The 22,256-nt window shown below is 42.8% G+C and overlaps 1 protein-coding gene across 2 annotated transcripts in view; it reads left to right on the top strand.

Annotated features, from left to right (window-relative positions):
* The window catches only part of UBE3C (ubiquitin protein ligase E3C), a 144,199-nt gene extending 127,144 nt beyond the window's left edge, over positions 1-17,055 (top strand). For both annotated transcript variants that reach the window (XM_075550177.1, XM_075550176.1), the window contains exon 23: positions 15,180-17,055. In XM_075550177.1, coding sequence (XP_075406292.1) covers positions 15,180-15,350 — 171 coding nt within the window. In that variant the 3' untranslated portion in view covers positions 15,351-17,055. The remainder of the gene's footprint in view (positions 1-15,179) is intronic.
* Positions 17,056-22,256: the final 5,201 nt, after the last annotated feature.

The raw sequence follows: 22,256 nt of genomic DNA, 5'->3' as shown, positions 1-22,256 counted from the left end.
TCCAGCACCAGATATTCTGGCTGATCCTCTTTGGGGCCTTGGAGCCTGTCAATTTTCAACTGTCAATTTTCAAAGGATTCTCGGGATGTGTCGTTGAAAAACGGTATTGGGAACCCCAAACTGGATGCCCAGTGTGCATGTCCCTGGATCCTCTGTTTCTTGGCTCTTGGAGCAGACGAAACCAGGAAATTGTGTGCGTGTTTCCATTGTCATGCCAGCGTTGTACCTTAGCCGCCCCCACTCTTCGTGTAACAGTAAACCCATGGGTCCCAGGGCCATCCACATAGCTGTTCAGTGATTCGTTATACACAAAGACATTTCAAGATGCATTTGCTCTTTTTGTCTCTAGATTACAGCCTTTAGTCAAATTACTGTTTTCAGAGGTTACGTGATCCAGCTTTATTCTATGTTTGCCTTTTATTTTTCCTGAAGCATATTTGAAGTACAGTCAAATGCACTTCTTTTGATTTGTATTCCAAGTGCCTCTCCTTCCCCTTTCCCACTCCATACAGCTCTCTCCTCCCCATAAGCCAGGGACGTCCCAAAGCTGGCAAAGAAGGACAGCTTTCTCAACTAAAATGGGAAATTAGATTTGATTATTTCCAGGACTGCTTCCTCCAAAATGATTTGATTGATATTGATAAATATTTACTGGCCACCACTCAAAATTTTATCAAGTTCCCTAAAAATTTTACCAAAATTTTTATCAATTTTATCAAGTAATACCATATATACATGTGTATAAGCTGAGTTTTCCAGCACATTTTTATGCAGTTTTTGTGGTAAGATTAGGTGCCTCAGCTGATAGTTGGAATCAGCTTATATTCGAGTATAGATGGTAGTATTTTGTTGGGAAGTGCTACAATGATAACCTAGTTTTGATCTTAAAATTTAGAGGAAAGTTTGGGCAACTGTTATTTGGTTAACTGTGGGAAGCAGCGACCTTAGATGTGATCCCCACCGTGGGCCAGTTAACACAGTTATGCTGACTAAGGCTCTGGGTCACTTACCTGTCCAGTGTGTGTGATATTCATTAGAAGGGCAGCCAGGTGAGAGAGTCTGGCTGAATCAGCGCAAATGGGTCTTAATGCTGATAATTCTCCCAGAGTACATTCCCTGCTAAAGATGTGCCAGTAATTATCTTTCAATATATGAAATATTTCCTATCAATTTATTTTCCTTTCATTACTGATAACCAGGTCACAGCTGGGTGTTGGGTAGTACCTGAGAAAACTTGGCTTGTATCTGTTTGGTGTTAGCAACTGAGGCGGTCAGGTCTCCCTGTTCACATCTGATAAAAAGAAAGAAAGAGACAGAGCAACTGGCACCGTGTGTTTTGGTCCTTCTTTGAGGGGTCACAGAAATGACTATAGCTCATTTGACAGTTATGATGATGTTGAACATAAGGGTAAGTTTTTGAATCTTCTGGGACATTTTAAAAGGGAAATCATTATTTGAAGAGAATAGATGTTCCATCCTTAATGTTTAATACTTTTGTTACCGGTTTTAACTCTAGAAACCTAGCTTATTCTATAGTCTATACTATGACTCCAAACTGTAGACTCTGGACAGGTCCGCATTCCCGAGACCTCCTTCCCCACCACATTGTGTCCCCTGCCCAAGGGTTAAGGAATGCTTTTAGCACAGTAGTTTAAGAGCTGGACTCCTGTCCCAAAAGTGTTGTGTGGTTCAAACCCATCAGCTGCTCTGCTGCGGGCGGCACTGGCTCCGTGGCACACGGCAGCAGCTTAGAGGGTTAGAGTCCCTTTTGCTAAGATATCCCCCACAACGTGTCAAAGAGAAAGGCAGGCATGCCTGCATGAGCAGTCCTTTAGCCATGAGATCTTTTCTCTGCTGACCTGGGAGGTTTGGTCAGAGGAGGACATAAAAACAAATCGGCTAGACTTCAGCTGTGTCATCTGTTGGCTAGAGTTCATTGAACAAAGCAAATTTGCCACAGATTCGACTAGCCACGCTCAGGTTTCCAGATCAAATCAATCATCAGCCCTTCAGCAGGTTCTCTAGCACCAGAGCATAACAGCTGACAGCTGAAAGGAAATCACTTCTAGTGGCAGCAAAGAAATAAGTTAGGAAATAACCAGTACAGAAAATGTTCTGTCGCTGAAGCTGCCCCTCACTTCAGCCCCTGTTCTTCCACCAGCAGCTTCATGTCAACTAAACAGAGACTGTCAGTGTCCTTTTCCTTAATGGTACTCAAATGGGAAGGGGGTATCCAAGATTGACTACACGATCCCAAAGGAACCCTGGTATCACAGTGGTGGTTTGGCTGTGCAAACCCTCCAGCTTCTCTGAGTTAAGAAGGTGAGCGGTCTGTTTCTGTAAGTACAGTCAATGTCTATAAGGAGTCACTCACAGCCTTGGCAGCCCTCTGGAACAGTTCTACTCTGCCCTGTAGGGGGCTGTAAGTCAGAGTTGACTCAAACACATCAATTTGGATGCATGTTTTTAATGCTACCCTTGGGATTATCTGTTTGACTGCAAGATCGCAAGGTTAGCAGTTTGAAACCACCTGTAATGAGTTATAGCCTTAGAAAACTACAGGGGTTGTTCTACTTTGCCCTATAGGGCCACCATGAGTTGGCATCAACTCAGTGGCAGAGAGAGAGAGAGAGAGAGGAACATAGATCCTAATCAAGGTGAACGAATTTTTAAGAACTTCCAGTGTGGGAAGAGCCAAATAAAACCATGGCAGAGCTCGATGATGTTAGAAATAGAAGTCATGAGAAATCAAATAAAAAACTGTCAAACATCCTATCACTGATATCATGGATTGTCTTGAAAAAAATGTCACAAGAATGCAGAAAAAAAGAGCTGAGGTCAAAGTGTGCAGAGTGAAATAATAGACACAGACAAGGAGCCACAGACAGATGATTGGTATTCCTGAAGAAACTAATGGAATGAATGGATCAAAAAGTACTCAACAATAGAAGGAAATGTTCCTGAAAGAGGAACCATCACCCCTAGATTGAAAGAACTAAATCTATTGCAATAAGACTTAATGGAGAATGAACATCTGGTACTAAACTTTTGTGATTAAAAAGAAGAAAAGAGGCCTATGAGCATCGAGACAGAAGCAGTAGCTCAACTACAGAGGAACTCTAAGCACACCCTCCTTCGACTCCTCCTGCCAACCCTGGAAGCCAGAGGTGTTAGAACAGTGTAACCTTCAGCCCATGTCATTCTTGGTTGAGGGGAGGTGGTTTTGTGCACTGTAGGACATTGAACGGTACCGCTAGCCTGCGCATTAATTATTGGCGTGCTAACCACAGGCCGGTGGCTTGAAGCTACTAGCCACTCAGGGAGAAAGATGAGGCAGCTGGCTCCACAAAGGGGGAACAGCCTTAAAGGACGACACCAGGTTTGCAGTAGTGTAATAGAAGCAAGTACTGTTCTGTAAATAATCTTAAATAGATGCTTAGAGAGACATACAGGATGATGGAGTGTAGAGGACAAGTGGGAGTGTCTTCATGAATGTAAATAGGTACGTTTGACAAAAGATATTTATCAATGCACAAATACATCCATGAATAGGGTAGAGACACAGGAGGTAAAGCTATAAAAACTTATTAGACCAGCGGTTCTCAACCTGTGGGTCGCAACCCCTTTGGGGAGGGGGGGGGTCAACCGGCCCTTTGATAGGGGTCCCCCGATTCATAACAATAGCAAAATTACGGTTTTGAAATAACTGCAAAAGTATTTTATGGTTGAGGGGTCACCACCACACGAGGAACTGTATTAAAGGGTCGTGGCATTAGGAAGTTTGAGAACCACTGTCTTAGATAATCTAACACCTTGAGGGTATGAGTCACTGGGCCTAGGGACTCAGGGCCATCTCTCAGAGATCACCAAGGTCAATTGGCACAACTGTAGTTTACAAAGACCGTGTTTTACATCTTTTGTGTTTAGCCACTGGGGTCTCTTAAGCTCCTGAACAGCCATCTAAGGTGCAAGGAATGTTCTTCCCCCACGTAGAGGGAAGAGAGTGGAGAGACACGTGGAAGTAGTTCCTTGAGTGGATGAATGGACTGTGCAAACAGTCTCCATAACCTTGAGACCAGAAGAACTAGGTGATGCCTCACCACCTCTAGTAACTGTTCTGAAGAGGATCACGTCAAAAGGTTCTGGAGAGAAATGTGGGACAAAATCTGTCGTCATAAAGGAGACCAGGCTTACTAGTAAGGTAGAGGCTGGTCAAACCCACAACACTGCCCTTAGTCACTCTTCAAGTCTGAACTCAGCCTCAGGTTAGAAGAATCAACCAGTTGAGATCAAAAGGACAGCATTTACCCAAGAACAGAATTCAGGGCATTAGGAAAGAGGAATGGAACCAGAAACATAGGGAGGCAGTGGGATCAGTAATAGTTCATTGAGGGGATGTGGGATCAGTAAAAGGACATTGACGGGGGAGGCACTGGATGGATTGGAAACAAATGTATATGAATGGTTTAATGTGAGTCTGGTGATCTTTTCTGTAAACTTTCACTCAATACAAAATAAAAGGTTAAAATTTAAAAATAAACCACGTGGGGTGGTCCTGGAGACCAATTCCATAGCAGTAGGTCTAGCCTGTACCCACTAGCTGCTCACCTCACCCGACTCCCTGATAGGACAACCAGAAAAGTCTTTTTAGACATTGTGGTCAATGTCCCCTGATGGACACACAATCACTCAGTTGAAAATCAGTGCAATAGAGCAGTATCTAGAGGTCACTGATTTACTTCTAAAAGGTATGATCCAGTAATTTTTCAACCTGGCAGACTATCATTCCTGTGCTAAGGCAACAAAACATCCACCTCAAACATACGGGCACTCGGGAAAGAGAGCACTTAATGACCCTCCTTGGAGTCCATGTGGGGCAAGGCGGAAGCACTCTGGCGGGATGAAAGGAGTTGACAGACTCACCCAGCAGCTCTGAAGGAGGAAGATTCACTCAGTGCCTTCAAGTTGATGCTGACTCATGTGACTCTATAGGGGAAGATAGAACTGTTTACGGGAGTAGAAAGCTCTGGCTGGTGGTTTTGAACTGCCAACCTTGTTGATCCCAGCCCAATGCATAAGCACTCTGCTACCAGGGTTCCTCCTGTAAGGACTATAGCCTAGAAAACCCTCTTACTCTATCACATAGGTTCTCAAGCTTATTTTGCCTACTGGCATTGTTTCAAGGGGGGAAAAAATTACTCAGCACCCCCTGGCAATTAAAAATTGTTGTGCTATAGCCCATAATACAGGATAAAGTCTAAAAACTGCTTTTGCCACCCCCTGGGGGCAGCATCAACTACTTTGGAAAACACTTCTCTATTGTTCAATGTCTCCTCTATAAGTCAAAATGGACTCAATGGCACATAATACAACCCCATATAAACCTCTAGTAAATCTGTTGAATATATCCAGCCCAAAGAGTGATTCAAATGAAGACATCATTGTTGAACAAGTTAAGGTTTTAAAGAATTATTAATAAACACTATCTCTTACTATACGAGGAGCCTTTTAAAAGGGACGGAGAAATTTGTTATCTTCTCATTCCATTTTCCACAGACTTTTGAAATTCCATTCTGTTATCACATTTAAGCAACCAGAAAGTATAGCCATATAACAATGTTTTTAATTACTTAAAGCTTTCAAATTAAACAAAAAAGAAATCTAGGGGAAAATTACAATGGTGGTGAAATAGATCTACGTGCATATAGTTATAGGTTTAGTGTTAAGGCAGCAGGTGGATATTGGTCCTCCACTCAAGTACTTACTCGGTGCAAGAACACTTTGTTCTAGTAAATTGGCATTCCATGGTGCACACCTTCCTGAAACAATCGCTGAAGACAAATGGGTGCATAAGCAAATGTGAAGAAAGCTGATGGTTCCTGACTATCAAAAGATATAGTGTCTATGGTCTTAAAGGCTTGAAGATAAGCAAGTGGCCATATAGGTGGCCAGATAGCTTAGAAGCAACAAACCCCAAATGGAAGAAGCACACCAGCCTGTGTGACCATGAGGTGTCGAAGGGATCAGGTATCAGGCATCAAAGAACATAAAGTCTTATCATTGTAAATGAAGGGGAGTGCAGAGTGGAGACCCAAAGCCCATCTGTAGGCAACTGGACATCCCCTTAACAGAAGGGTCTTAGGGAAGAGACAAGCCAATCAGGGTTGCAGGGTAGCAACGATGAAACATACAACTTTCCTCTAGTTCTTAAATGCTTCTTCCCTACCACTATCATGATCCCAATTCTACCTTACAAATCTGGCTAGACCAGAGCATGTACACTGGTACAGATAGGAACTGGAAACAGGGAATCCAGGACAAATGATCCCTTCAGAATCAGTGGTGAGAAGTGGTGATACCAGGAGGGTGGGGTAGAAAAAGGGGAACCGATTATAAGGATCTACATATAACCTCCTCCCTCGGGAATGGAAATCAGAAAAGTGATGTTGGACAGGGTTCATGAGTGAGGGGTAAATGGTGAGGTATGGGGGATTGAACTGATATCAAGGGCTCGAGTAGAAAGCAAATGTTTTGAGAATGATGATGGCAACAAATGTACAAATGTGCTTGACACAGTGGGTGTATGTATGGATTGTGATAAGAGTTGTACGAGCCCCAATAAAATGATTTTATTTAAAGATCACAGTCTAGAAAACTTAGGGGGCAGTTCTATTCTGTCACAAGGAGTCTCTGAATTGGAATTGCTCAATGACACACAAAATTGAAATATAACTCAAATTCTAGGTGTCAACATAGATGACTATTGGCAAGGGGACAATTTTAGATGCGGAAGCAGCAGTTTGTGCAATTATAACAATAATAAAATTTTTTAAACAATGGAATTCTATATAGCTATGAAAAGAATGAATTACTGTAAAAATGAACTCAAAAGCATTATACTAAGTCGGGTGGAGAAGGGCCATATAAGGCCCCAAAAAATCTTTGGTGCCAGCTGACACTACACCGCACCAAAGACAAGCCGCTCCAGCTGTGAGCACCTTAGGGATGACTTAGATAAATGTGCGACCAAACGTAGCTGGCTAAGCTTTAAGTTGATAAGTGCATATGGCCTGTGAATGTTATAAACATCCAAATGATCCCTGGGCAGGAAAGAGTTCCCCGCACCTGTGCTGAAAGAAGGAATCTGTACATAAAAGGACAAATACTGTGTATTCCTACCTGTATTCAATGTCTTTAAAGGGAAAGTTTGTAAAGATCAAACAGAGCTGGAGGTGGTAGCAGATAACTTCTGGGGGTGGGTGGGTTAAAATGTACTAAAACTCAACTGTGGTGGTGGTGAAGGCTGCCCAGCATTCGCCAATGGACTAAAATCATTGAACTATACATCTAAGTGAATAAATGTTATAGTTCATTAGTTGTTTGTTAAGATGTTTTTTAACAGTAACCTTAATCAAATCCCAATAAGTGACATCAGAACTAGAAAAATAACTTCGAAAGATGGGAAAGAGGCATGACAAATGCATTTTTATTTTTCATGCAAGATAAGTAATCGACAGTTGTATATTGGAAGTAGTGGGAAATAAAAGACATGTTTACACCTATTTAATACATTATTGAATATTAAAATCACTCTATAAAACTATTGGAGGGGAAAAAAACACAAAATAAGACGGACCAACCAATATTTAGACAACAGAGGTAATGTTAAAGAATCATAAAATGAAAGATGGCTGGACTGCTACAGCAATAAATGTTCACGGGATGAACTCGTCTTTTAAAAGGAAAAGATAAAAATAAATAAGGGGGAAAGATTCGGTTTTAAGCACTGGCCAGATATGAACATTGACCTCCATAAGTCTAATGAAAATCCGGCAGTAATATTGAAAGAGGCAGCTCTGCATTTGGGTGCTTCCTGAGCTAATAATGATATCTTGAAGTCTTACTATGTTGAAGATCTAAAGAGCAGAAATGCACATGAAGTATGCAAAGGACACTGATAAAAGACTTTTCAAAGGAGTAGATATTAGACATCTTGATAGGCAGTGAAAGTCTGACGTAAAATGACAAAAATACGAAGAATCATCGGTATTGGTTTGTAATATTTTAAGACTCGTGTGTTCAGAGCTCTTTTTTATGAGTGTTACCTATTTGGAGGTACAATGTAGGGTTTTGCATTCACTTTTAAAGTCCTAAACCGAATTATAGTGAAAATTCTCATATCTCCTGGTAAAGATAACTTTGTGATGGGTGCACTATGAATAACACTTTGGGGAACCGTGAGACAATCTTACTATGTTGGCCTTTTCCAGTAGTTCAACAGAGATTAAATATGGGTTTTGATGAAAGATTTTCCATAATATATTGCATTTGTCATGAAGCAGACGCCAAATTTGGGAGAGATCCGTATCGTGTCCAGGTCTTCCTGCGAGCCCTGCATGCCTGAAGGAAAGGCTGCCGATCCGGTCCTTTCTGAGAGGAGAGGCTGTCTCTCCCGTTGCAGTACTCTCAATGGCACAGGCAGGGCTGCATAATTTAAGAGTTAGGGAACTCCTTAGTGCCAGATTATTGGAGAAGAATAACATTTGCTAAAGCTAATTAAAGTTTAATATGTTTAATAAATGTGATTGTTACCGACAAAAAAATCATTAAAGCGCTGTAGAAATTGTTAAGTTGCCATCAGGTCACATAATAAATGGGTGGTTTTTCTCATTCTGAATTAATGCAAATTCCCGTTGTGCTGTATTTAATTATGTACGAAATGGTGCCCTCGACTCAGATTTCAATGAAGAACTTCATTTTTTTTTTAACTTTTAAGACTTAGAGTAGAAAATTCAATTAGCATGATGAAAGGAACACTAAAGTGTGACACTTTACTGCAAAATATGCTTCAAGGTTTCCATTTACCCCAGAACTTTACCAGCACTTGCTGACCTCCGCCTTCAAAGGGCCTTTTCAATTTCAAACATTTGATGATGTTGTCTTAGTTTATTTAAGCATCCGAGGAAAATTATTCCCCTCGTGTACTTAAAATGCTTGCTAATAAATGGATGGGGTGTTCTTTGGGGTTCTCTTTGCTTTCTGTCTAACATTTTTAATAGAATTTAAAGTAGCACATAAACTATAATTGGGGGGAGGCAGCATTTTTTCTGTGCACCGTATTTTTAAAATACTGATATTAGACATTACGGTAGGGAAACTCAGAAAGGTTGGCAGTAGGGCACGAGTCTCTTTAGAGCACCTTGAGAGCAGAACTCTTACTCACTTTTGCCCACATCATGGACTATATCGGACATTTAACATGTACAGGCAACCGGTTGAACAGAAATATCTCCTGTCAGGTGGGTGTTGTCACACTGTGAGAGATCAGATACTGCCACACATTCCTCAAGGTCAGCAGTTAGAAGCCCCCAGCTGTGCGGAGGGAGAATGATGAGGTTTTCTACTCTCAGAAAGAGTCTTGTCTTGGAAACCCACAGGAGCAGTTAATTGGACCCGCCCGAGAGGGTCACAATGAGTCAGAATCAAATTGGTGGCAGTGAGTTTGAAAACTCCTAGAACCCAGAGCCTTGCTCCACTTTCCTTCTCCCTTTTCTATTGTCTGGATAAACCAAAATCCACCCCACAGCCATCCAAGTCATCCCGGCTCCCAGCGACACATGGAGCAGCGTAGACCTTCTCGTGGGGTTTCCCAAACCTAAAGCGGTTCCCGGAGCAGAAAGCCTCCCGTTTGTCGCATGGAGCAGGGTGGCTGGTGGCTGGCCTTGAAGAGAGCAGTGTGTCTACTGACTCTCCTAATTCTTTCTTTCTTTTTTTAATTGTTTGGGTCCTGGCCCAAACCAGCCACAGCCCATACGTAGGGTCTGATGTCTGTCAGCTCTGAACTGTGCCTTGGGGTTGGCAGTTTTCTGCTGCGTAGACCACTACACCCCAGGGCTCCTCTCTCATCTCTGCTTAGTCACAGATTCCACCTCCCTCTCTTATTTTCCTTCTGATGTATTTGATGACAAAAACTCAGCTGCTGCTTCATATATCCTGTACTGCTAGTTTATCCAACTTGTCGGTGTGAATTTTCCTGCCTGGGCAGTAGCAAGCTCTGCTTCCTCCCGCCGTATTTGAGTTGTCTCCTTGAGATTCTGAGGTCCATCTCTGGGTTCAGCTGTTGTCAGCCAGATCCGTCTATTATAAAACCCTCCGCCACCCTCTCACCTAATCATTTTAGCAGTTGTTGATATTACTGCCTAGGTCCATTATTATGGGTTATAAAACAGCTATATTCCAATTATATCATTTCCTCATTTATTAACTGGTATTTTCTACAAAGAACATTCCCACATCAACTCTTGGGTTCTGAAGAGTGGTTTGTACAGCACACGTAGAATAAGCCTCGATTCTTTTTCTTCCTTGATGAGTTTTGGAATAACGAGTTGGTTATCTGGTACCATCCAAAGGTAACCATGAGTTTTGCTTTTTACATGATTATGAGCTCTCGGGTTTCAACAGGTGAGAGGGTCAATCCATTGCAGTTACTCTCGCCAGTGCTCAAACTGCCCCATCTTTGGTCCGGGTGGGGGGCATTCCTTTGACTTGGCTCCTGAGTCCTTTTTAACATAATCTGAGAAGTTTGGATAGCTTTCTTGCTTTCCGGTGTATTTTTTTGCTGTACACTTCCTGGCCCACGTGTGGAATCAGATGTTTTTCCAAGAAGCCTAGTTCCCTTTTACTGGGCAGTGTTTCCGTAGCGATTCCTCTCTGGGTACTGGTTCTACTCATTGCAACCTGGTTTGCCATAGATTCCAGTCTTTCTCAATAGACAGAAGTGGAATCTAAGTATGGCTTTAAAGGGCTTAAGTGGAGAGCAAATGCTTTGAGAATGATTGGGGCAGGGAATGTATGGATGTGCTTTATACAATTGATGTATGTATATGTATGGATTGTGATAAGAGTTGTATGAGTCCCTAATAAAATGTTTTAAAAAAAAAAAAAAAGGTAAATAAATAAATAAATAAATGATACATCACAGGTTGAAATTATCTTCAGTTCAAATTTAGGTTGTTGTAAGTTGGGTTTTTTAAAAAATGTCTTTTTATCAGTGATTATTCACTTTAGTTCATTTTTTTGCATATTTGACCTTAAATACTATTATAATAGTTACAATTAGATACTGCAGGGTGGTATAGTAAATAAATATGAGGGTAAGTCATAAAGTATTGTTAAGAATTTTAGTTTACGTCTGCATGTGTTTATTCCTAATAAAACATGTGTGAGCCATGTTTCCGCAGTCAGTGATGGCTGCAGTCAGTGTCTGCTGGTAATGAGATTCTGCCTTTAGTCTCATTAGGGTGCCTTCAGAAACACTTGAGAGGATCCCTTTTGTTTCATGAAAGGGTTGGTGGGCGGGCTGAGCTATCTGAGGCCAGGGCTAATAAACGTTAAATACACTAGGCTAACTCTCTTCCCACATCATTGAGGCTTTGCAGCAAGTGTAAGGGAATGCTACCCCACATAAAATGATGGGGTGAATCACATATTTAACAGTAGCTGAGGATGCCAAAGATGAGCCAAGAGAAGGAAGACCTCAACGACTGAAGTCACTATTGCTGAAGGCCTGAAACAGATACATGACCATTGATAGGCCATAGCTAACTGAAGTCCGGATCTGACAGGGTTTTGACCTTTCCATTGTCATTGAACATCTTGGCCTCAGCGCGCTTTTAGCTGAATGGATCCGAGTGTGTCTCGTGAAGATCAATTAGCTAAGCAAGATTGAAGCTAGTGAACATGATTTCATAGAGTGACTTATAGCCAGAATTTACCAGTACGATCCAGTCAGAACAGTAGCTTCTGAGCAGTCTACTCAGAAGATATGGTGACAGTGTTTTGGAATTCCCAAAGGGAATTGATAGATTATTCTCGAAGTTTTCAGGATGGTCATGGGGGCTTATTATGGGGAAGTTTTGCGAAAACTGCAATGGTGAGAAAAAGTCCAGGGAAGTTGTACCCAGAATGTGCTCCCCCCCCCCCCCCGCCCCCTCACAACAATGTACATGCTCATTCTTCAAGCGTGGCAAGAGCTGTCCACAAGAATTTCTTGTGAACCCTTATCCTCTCCACCCCACAGCCCTGAGCTTGCCCCCTCGGATTCCCTTTTGTTCCCCCAAACCCAAAAGAATATTTAAAAGGAACACGATTCGAGGGACCTGAGTTTTGACATGGTGTAAAAGGAAGTACACAGAGTTCTTGGAAGAAGGCTTAGGGAGATAGAAACACTGCTTCTAGAGTTGCAGAGACCTAACTAGAGGGTGCATTCAGAAAAGTAGTTTCATATTTTGTCATTTTTGTTTAATGATTTTATGGAAATACTTTATTATCTGCCTCATATGATACTATGGTAGTTTTAGATCAGTAATTTGCAGTGGCAACACTTTTGATAACAGTTTAGAATTTCTTTGCAATTATAAGACATGAAATAATTCCTTTCTGTGTGATTAAGCTATTAACTAGGAAAGAGGTTCATTTGTTTCATTTTGCTTTTAGTTTATGGAAATTGATTTGCTCATACAGGTTTTTTTAATATATATGCATGTATCAATATATACATTTACATGGTTCTAAGTTCAAATCTATGTAACAGGATTCATTTGGAGAATCTAGTTTCTTATACTATCCTCCTTACTTCATTTCTTCCCTCCCTTTTAGGTAGTGCTTGTTTTTTTGTTTTGTTTTGTCTCCTCCATATTTCAATATAAACAAATATGTGTACCTTTATTTCTTAAACTAATTTCTTAAAAGCCCCCCTCAACAAAATAAATAAATAAACACCTATGAGTGTCCCAAATCACTGAGAAGATTGCTACCAACAAATGAGTGTGGTTATCTACACACCCTCTATGCAGGAGGCACATCATTCATTGCCATTGAGTTGACTTCAGCTCCTGGTGATCCCATGGACCATGGTAAGCACCTTGTCAAGTCTTGGCCCAGGAGTGTCTGTATCATCATCAGTGGATTGAGTTGTGCACTCAGTGCCTTCCAACCAAGGTGCTTGTATTCTAGCACCATGTCAGAAAGGATTTCATGATGACAGCTTTTTATTCATTTATTTTATTTAATAAGTCATTTTATTGGGGGCTCGTACATCTCATAACAATCCATACATCAATTGTATCAAGCACATTTGTACATTTGACAGCTTTTTAGAAATACATCTCCAGGCCTTTCTTCCTAGGCTTGGTCTGGAACCTCCTGAACATGTCCTCATGGGCAATCCCCTTGGTATTTCAAAAACATTGGAAAACATGCCAGCTACACACAGTGTGGTGAACTGACAGGAAGTATAGAGCACCCACAGGATATAGTGACATTTAATATGAAGTCTTAATACCAAAACAGAAAGCCGGATGCCCTTATGAGGCATGACGCCCCTCACGGACCCATAGCCCTACAGGGGACAACACTGGAGACACAGTGTAGGAATTGTACCCGATCTGATCCCGTCACACCGAGGCAAAACACTGAGAGGGTGCAGCGGAACAGCAAGGGAATGGAGCGGTGAGGTCCCTAGGGAATGCTGAAGGTGGACTTTGGACCAGGGCATGGTACTGCAACAGACTGGACTGGAAAACACTCATAAAAACCAACAAATGGTCCTTGAACTAACTACAAGCTTTTCTTGTTGTGTTTGTTTTGTTGTTATATCATTGGTTTGTTGTATATTGTTGCTTGGTTTTGCGCTGTCTTGTTTTTGTGTATGTTATTATCTCCTCAGATCTGTCTAAATAAGATAAGCTGGATAAACAATCTGGAGGAGAAAACAACGAGAGCAACAGTTCCAGGGGAGAGTGGGAGGTGGGGAGAAAGGTAGTGGTGTTAACAAACCCAGCGACAAGGGAACAACAAGTGATCCAAATCTCTTGTGAGGAGGGTGTGGTAGGACATGATCAAGGGTAATGTAACCAAGAGGAATTGCTGAAACCCTGGCAGGGGCTGAGTATAATAGTGAGAAAGAAGGAAAGTGCTGGGAGGCAAAGAGCATTTATAGAGGTCTAGATAAAGACATGTACATATGCATATATATATATATATAGAGAGAGAGAGATGGGAAAATAGATCTATGTGCATATATTTATAGGTTTAGTATTAAGGTAGCAGAAGGACGAAGGACATTGGGCCTCCACTCAAGTACTCCCTCAATACATGAATACTTACTTTTTTAAATTGGCAATCTATGATGCTCACCTTCCCAGCATAACCGCTGAAGACAAAGCGGGTGCATAAGTAAATGTGAAGAAAGCTGATGGTGCCTGGCTATCAAAAAATATAGCATCTGGGGTCTTAAAGACTCAAAAGCAGCAAAGCCCACATGGAAGAAGCACACCAGCCTGTCTCAGGGATCAGGCATAAGAACAAAAAGTCTTACCATAGTGAATGAGGGAGGGGGAGTGTGGATTGGAGACCCGAAGCCCATTTGTAGGCCACTGGACATCCCCTTACAGAAGGGTTTCGGGGAGGAGATGAGCCAGTCAGGGTGTGATGTAGCAACGATGAAAAAGACAGCTTTCCTCTAAATTCCTAAATGCTTTTCCTCCCCCCCCCCCCACACACACACACCCACTATCATCCCAATTCTACCTTGCAAGTCTGGCTAGACCAGAGCGTGTACACTGATACAGATAGGAACTGGAAACAGGGAACCCAGTGCGGATGATCCCTTTAGGACCAGTGGTGTGAGTGGAGAGAGTGGGAGATAGAAGAAGGGTGGGTTTGAAAGGGGGAACCGATTACAAGGATCTACATGTGACCTCCTCCATGGGGGATGGACAACAGAAAAATGGGTGAAGGAAGACATTGGACAGGGAAAGATGACAAAATAATAATTTATAAACTATCAAGGGTTCTTGAGGGAGGGAGGGGGTAAAAAGACCTGATGCCAGGGGCTTAAGGGGAGAGCAAATGTTTTGAAAATGATGAGGGCAATGAATGTACAGATGTGCTTTACACAATGGATATATGTATGGATTGTGATAAGAGTTGTGTGAGTCCCTAATAAAACGATCCAAAAAAAGAAAGCTGATGATGCCCTTTTGGGAAAAGCAATAATAGCTTCCTACCTACTGAGGCAGGCAGGTTTCACCTGTTGGGTTTGGGAAGCAGAGGGGAAAAGGTATGTTTCTTTAAAATAGCTTTGCCATAAAAGGCCCTGTTGCTGTATTGTTTTTCAGGAACTGTATCCCGCATTTTGCATTCACAACGGCGGCTCTGACCTGGAGCGGCTTCCTACTGCCAGCACCTGCATGAACCTGCTAAAGCTCCCCGAGTTTTATGATGAGACTCTCTTACGAAGCAAACTTCTCTATGCCATTGAATGTGCTGCTGGGTTTGAACTGAGCTGAGCTGCAGCTGATCTTGGACCTGACACTCTCCAGAGGAACGTCCGGTGCCTCGTACATGAGCAGCACCTCCGCCAGACCAGCAGGCCCCTCGGCTGGACGCCGCCACGCTCCTTGCTGACAGACGCCCTCTTACACTGCCCTCTCCCGCCCTGCTCTCCACCATTTCTCCCTTCCTGAAGTTTTGAGAATGATTTTTCTTAAGCCAAGGTCATTCATGTAGATTGACACTGCTTCTCAAATAACTTAATGTAAACAAATTATATATACATATATTATGTGCCACGTGGCTGATTTAGTAATTTTGCCAAGAAGAGCACAGTTTTAAGACTAGTGGCAACTCAGTAAAATTAACCAAAGATGAAGCTTTGGCTTTGTGCTGATCCAATCGTAAACACCTCCCTGAGCTGGCTGTCCACCGGGCCATGCAGCACGTTGCTTCCAGGGTCAACACTGGGCTCCGCAGGCTACCGAGAAATGCTTGTTGAGACACAGGGTCAGAGGCGGCGAGAAGGCCCACATCTGGTGGCCCCCAATACTTCTCATGTGGTTGAATTGTTTACAAGCCTACTTGTTAAAAACTAAAGGCATCTTGTTCCCTGCTGCCTTTTCCCAAAGTGGTCACAGTTGAAAAAGAGATAACGATGGTAATGTATTAGTTGTGTGTTTTAAGCCATTTCCCAAACATGGGACTTAGCATGCTTATTTGAAGTATGACACTGACCTGCATCATGATGATTTTGAGAGAACTTCGAGTGAATGTGAAGCATAGACTTCCCTGGCTGGTGGAGGGCTGTCTCCACTTCATAGCTACCGAGCATTGGGGCGAGGGGAGGGCAAGACTATCCAGTTCCTAAGGCAGATGTGTTACCCTCCGTTAATAATGCCTTTGGAGGAAGAAGACCGTGTACCATCTATTAAAGTCACTTGAACCAAAGTAGCGGGCTCGATCCTTTGTATCTGAAGCCTGCTGTGGCCAGATTTTTTCCATGGTTTCGCTCACCTCACTCATCCCTTGGGGCCGGGCAGGCCAGCCCCCTAGCCATTGCTGGCATTGAGTTGTCCTGCGTTTGCACCCACTGGTCCGTTTCCTGGAAGAAAGAACATTCGCTCAGTCTCGAGTTGTAAGGCACTTTATCTGGACCTCATACGTGATTCTCTGTGATGCTGTCGTTCTAAATGGAAAGTACTTCCAAACGCCAGAGAAGAAAGCCGAGTGACCCTTTGCTGAGGTTGGGGGAGAGGAAGCTAAACTGTTCTCATCTCCATGCCAGAGGCTCTGTTGGATGGCCTATTTAATCAACCATAATTAGCAATATCTGGGACTTCTAACTGCAGGAAAACTGAATGACACTTTTAAGACAATGACCATTATCAAAACACATGTATAATTTCTTAATTTGGATGATAAATTAAGTGTTCAAATGCTATTTGTAGTCTTGATATACAGAAATAAAATAACTAGGGTTTTATCTTTGGTTTTGTTTTTAATCTTTGGTTTTGTTTTATCTTAGGTGGTTTTATGTGGAATGTTCTATATCTTTTTTTACTTAACTAGTTAATTTGTATATTTTATTATCAGTGTTGGAATATTTGGGCCGCAGGAAAATTGGCCATACCACTTTAGTTTCTTTTTCTCAGCTACTCTGATCTTATTTATTTGTATGTTCCAATGGCTAAGTATTTGCATTAAAATGTTTTTTTCCAAGATGGTGTTGGAGTCGTACCCGCAGTCACTGCGGTTAGTGAAGCTCTTCCTCAGTGAAACCGTGGCTCTCCAGTGGCACCTAGTTTTCTCGCAGGTATTTAAGATGCCGCTGGTCAGTACAAAGTAATAATATTTAAAATCATGTATGCTATAGATTGGTGCCTACCTTCTGAAATTACCTTTACTGAAAAATAAGTACGAGAGAGAAGTACTGTATTAGGTTAACCTATCAAATGAACCTCTCCAGCCTACAGAGGTCTGTGAAGACGTCCCCGTGGCAGCGGCCTTAGCAGCTAGGCCTCCTCTAAGGAATCCATCAGAGCTCTAGGTGGGTTGGCTGTACATTTGGGAGAAAAAGATACTCATTTTATCAGTATTTTAGTTTTTATCCACAGTGTGATCTATCTGCTTTCTACATCACCACCCCTACCCCCGTGTCCTTTGTAGTAAGCGCAGGAAGAAAGCATTCCAAACGCCAGTGTTCCAACAGCCTTCAAGCTGCTAAGATACGTGAGACGAGTTTATTCAGAAGGGGACCGTGGGCTTCTGCAGATCACCACTCGGTGCAGGTGTCGACAGCAAGCCATGTGGTTCCTGGCAGGCAGGCAGGCAGGCAGGCGTGGGCACGCAGACACAGTGGGGTGGTCTCCAGAGACTTATAAATACCCGCGAGATCTGGAGTACAGGCAGGATTGAGTGAAGTTAGTTCGTCAAGGAAACTTCCTGGAGGAAATGAGTTAGGAAGTTCAAATTTTTAATATTTAAGGTATGTCAAGTTACAGAAAGACAACCGACAGGATAGAGTCATGCAAATAAAATAGAAATTCAGGGATTAGAATAAGGTCCTAAAATAATGAAAGCTATCGTTTGTGTGGTTTCTTACAACTAAGACACACCCAAAAGTAAATAAGCCATGCAAGAAAGTTTAAACGGTCAAGTCTTTCAAGTTACAGTTCACAAATCATGATCATTAGTTTAATAGTCTATGTACAGCCACCAAATAACAGACTTCCTGTGGCAATTTTTCATTTACTTAATTGGGAGTAGTTATATGTACTCCCAAGCAAAGAGTGAATACTTAAGCTCTTTATTTTGGCATGCCTGTCAGGATCCCTGTTGGTGCTGATGGGTAAGCGTTGGGACTACTAGACACGAAGTTCGAGGTTCACACCCTCCACCTGCTCCATGGTTATCTGCTCACATTAAGGTCAACTGCCTCGTAAACCATATGTAAGGGTGGCTATAAGTTGCAATCAATTTGCTGACGGTGGGAGCTTGGGGGCATCGGGTTGAGAAAGTCATCTCGTGCATTAGTGGTATATGGTCTTGATGACCTCAGGACACTTGGTGACCAGCAGACCCAGGTGGGGAAATTGGAACAGAGATGATGGGGTAAGGCTAAAGATGAGAGCCTCCTGGGGAATCTCTGGTAATCCATTCGCCTCTCTCCTTCCAGAAAATGTCCAATGGCAAATTCTTATGCCTAAGTACTTGGTACTTCATGTTACATGTGAAATGGAACATTCACAGGAATGTTTTGTTTTTAAAAAAATCATTTTATTGGGAGCTCCTACAACTCATCACAATCCCTCCATTGTGTCAAGCACATTTGTACATTTGTTGCCATCATCATTCTCAAAACATTTGCTTTCCACTTGAGCCCTTGGTATCAGCTCCTCCTCCCTCCCGCCCCCTCACATCTTGTTAATTTGTAAATTATTATTTTGTCATGTCTTACACTGATGTCTCCCTTCACCCACTTTTCTGTTCATCCCCCAGGGAGGGGTATATATGTAGATCCTTGCGATCAGTTCCCCCTTGCTACCTCACCTTCCCTCTACCCTCCTGGTATTGCCACTCTCACCACTGTGCCTGAGGGGTTCATTTGTCCTGGATTCCATGTGTTTCTGGTTCCTATCTTTAACAGTGTGCATCCTTTGGTCTAGCCAGACTTGCAAGGTAGAATTGGGATCATGAATAGTGGGAGGAGAGGCGGGGGGGAAAGCATTTAGGAACTAGAGGAAAGTTGTCTTTTCATCGTTGCTACATCACACCCTATCTGGCTTGTCTCCTCCCCAAGACCCCTCTGCAAGGGGATCTCCATTGGCCTACAAATGGCCTTTGAGTCTCCACTCCACACTCCCCCCGCCCCTCACTCACTATGGTAAGATTTTTTGTTCTGGTGATGCCTGATACCTGATCCCTTCACCTCATAATCGCACAGGCTGGTGTGCTTCTATGTGGGCTTTATTGCTTCTCACCTAGATGGCTGCTTGTTCATTTTCAAGTCTTTAAGACCCCAGACGCTATATCTTTTGATAGCCAGGTACCATCAGCTTTCTTCAGCACGTTTGCTTATGCACCCACTTTGTCTTCAGTGATTGAGTCAGGAAGGTGAGCATCATGGAGTGCCAGATTAATAAAACGAGGTGTTGTTGCATTGAGGGAGCGCTTGAAGGGAGACCCAATGTCGTATCTGCTACCTTAATACTAAACCTATAAATATATTTACATAGATCTATTTCCCCATCATATATAAATATATTTACATGCCTATATTTAGACCTCTATAAATGTCCTTTGCCTCCTAGTTCTTTCCTCTATTTCCTTTTACTTTCCTCTTGTTCCACTATCATGCTCAGCCTTCATTTGGGTTTCAGTAATTCCTTTCGGTCGCATTGCCCTTGATCAAGTCCTACCAGGCCTCCTACACCCTCCTCACCACCGGTTCTGTATCGCTTGTTCCCTTGCCTCTGGGTTTGTTAACACCCACTTCCGTTCCCCTTACTCTCCCTCTCCCATGTCCCCCCAGAACCGTCAGTCCCATTGTTTTCTCATCAAGATAGTCTATCCCTTTCCCCCAGATCCTGGATGCTTCCTCCCCCCAACTACCATGATCCGAATTCTACCTTGCAGGGCTGGATAGGGCAGAGGCTGTACACTGGTACATATGAGGGTTGGAGGCACAGGGAATCCAGGGTGGATGATACCTTCAGGACCAAGGATGTGAGGGGTGATGCTGGGAGAGTGGAGGGTGAGTGGGTTGGAAAGGGGGAACTGATTACAAGGATCCACATGTGACCTCTTCCCTGGGAGAGGGACAGCAGAGAAGGGGGGGAGGGGAGACTCCGGATAGGGCAAGATATGACAAAATAATGATGTATAAATTACCAAGGGCACATGAGGGAGGGGAGAGAAGGGAGGAAGGGGAAAAAAAAAAAGAGGACCTGATGCAAAGGGCTTAAGTGGAGAGCAAATGCTTGAAGAATGATTGGCAGGAAATGTATGGATGCGCTTTATACAATTGATGTATGTATATGTATGGATTGTGATGAGTTGTATGAGTCCCTAATAAAATGTAAAAAAAGAAAAGAGAAAAAATGATTAGGGCAAAGAATGTACAGATGTGCTTTATACAATTGATGTATGTATATGTATGGACTGCAATAAGAGTTGTATGAGCCCCTAATAAATTGTTAAAAATAAATAAATAGGAAAAAAATTCTTAAAAAAAAAAAGATAGTCTATCCCACCTATCTTATCTAGATAGACCTGCAGAGAAAATAATATGCACACAAAAAAGACAGCAAAACAAAGCAACAAAAGAAAACAAAAAAACCAATGACACAAAAAAAGGAAAACTTGTAAATAGTTAAAAGATCTGTTTGTTGACCCTTGGGAGTGTTTCTGGTCAAGTCTGATGGTGTGTCACACCCTGGGCCCAGAGTCTATTTTTGGTATTTCCTCGGGACTTCCTTGTTCTGCTCCCCTTGTTTTGTTGCACATCCTTAATGTTTTGTCTTGTGTACTGGGGTCAGGTCAGGCACAATTCCCACACTGTCTTCAGTGTTGTTCCCCATCAGGCTATGGGTCAGTGAGGGATGTCATATCTTAGTGGGGATGGCCATATGGTCCTCTGTGCATTGGCTGCTGTGAGCAGGGATATTGTCCTCAAGGCTTGGTGGGCCAGGATGTACTCCACTCTCATTTCTTCCCCTCACAGAAATGTTTTGATGGCAAGAGGAGAATTATAAATACAAGTCCAAGTTGAACATAGTATAAAAACAATAGAGCCCTATAAAATTAGTCACCTCATGTGGTTGGAAATCGTCAACTTAAATGTAGCCAGTGTCACATCCATAATCTACAAGACCACCATAACAGCCTCTGCAATGGACCAATGAGGTAGTTAGTTTATTGTACCAACCTGGCCAATAAACACGGGTTAATTGAAGGGCAAAGGGATAAATGGCTCAGTAAGCCTCGCCTTTCTAGTTCTCAGGTCTCTTGCTTTGTGATGCTTCAGCTGGCAAGGCTCACTTCCTGCAAGACATCCCTGAGGAGAAGCCACATGGATCTACCCCAATGCAGCCCTGGGGGCTGGAGCAGCCGTGTGGAGACCCCTGCCAGTGCTGAGATGCTTACACAATCACTGACTTGGCTTTCCTCCTGCAGTCGACATCATAGTGTGTGTTTTGTGAGATGGAGGAGGATTTTGTGGACAGGTGTAGGACATATGGGTTAATGTTGGACTTGTGGGCTTGGGCAGTTTACTGGGTTGGGATGTTTTCTTGATGCACACTTCTATACAAAACTCCCTCCTAAACATGAGTGTCTGTGGATTTGTTTCTCTAAAGTACCCAGGCTAACACACCTTATTATAAAGTATTGCCCTGTGCAACAAGTGACTATTTTCTCTACATGTGATAGTCAGAAAACAGTAATCCTTACATGAACTTCTCAAGTGCATTTGTCTCCCCTCCGTTCTTATTTTAAAAGATCTAGAGATGGGCCGCTGTGTCTGGGATGAGTCCCTGGCTGGCCACTTGTAGAGGGTCAAAGGAGGTGATGCACCGTCAGGGTCTGCCAGCGCATCATTATGTTACAGGTGAATAATCAGCACGTTATTTACTTTTTTCGTTTGCGGAGGGTCGTTGTCAGATCTGAGCATCTGCTTGTTCATGTTGTTCGGTGCCATCAAGTCAGTTCCAACTCAGACCAGAACGAAGTGCTGCCTTGGTCCTGCAGCATCCTCACCATCGTCCCTATGGTTGAGCCCTTTGTCCGAACCATGGTGTCAGTCCATCTCACCGGGGGCCTGCCTCTTTTTCACTGTCCCGCCGCTTTACAAGCAGAATGTCCTCCCGGGACTGCTCTCCTGACAACATGTGCAAAGGATGAAAGACAGTGTCACCATCCTT

The sequence above is a fragment of the Tenrec ecaudatus genome, chromosome 5 (assembly GCF_050624435.1).
Source record: "Tenrec ecaudatus isolate mTenEca1 chromosome 5, mTenEca1.hap1, whole genome shotgun sequence".
NCBI lineage: Eukaryota > Metazoa > Chordata > Mammalia > Afrosoricida > Tenrecidae > Tenrec > Tenrec ecaudatus.
The sequence above is the reverse complement of the archived record's forward strand: the minus strand, read 5'-3'. Positions and strand labels throughout refer to the sequence as shown.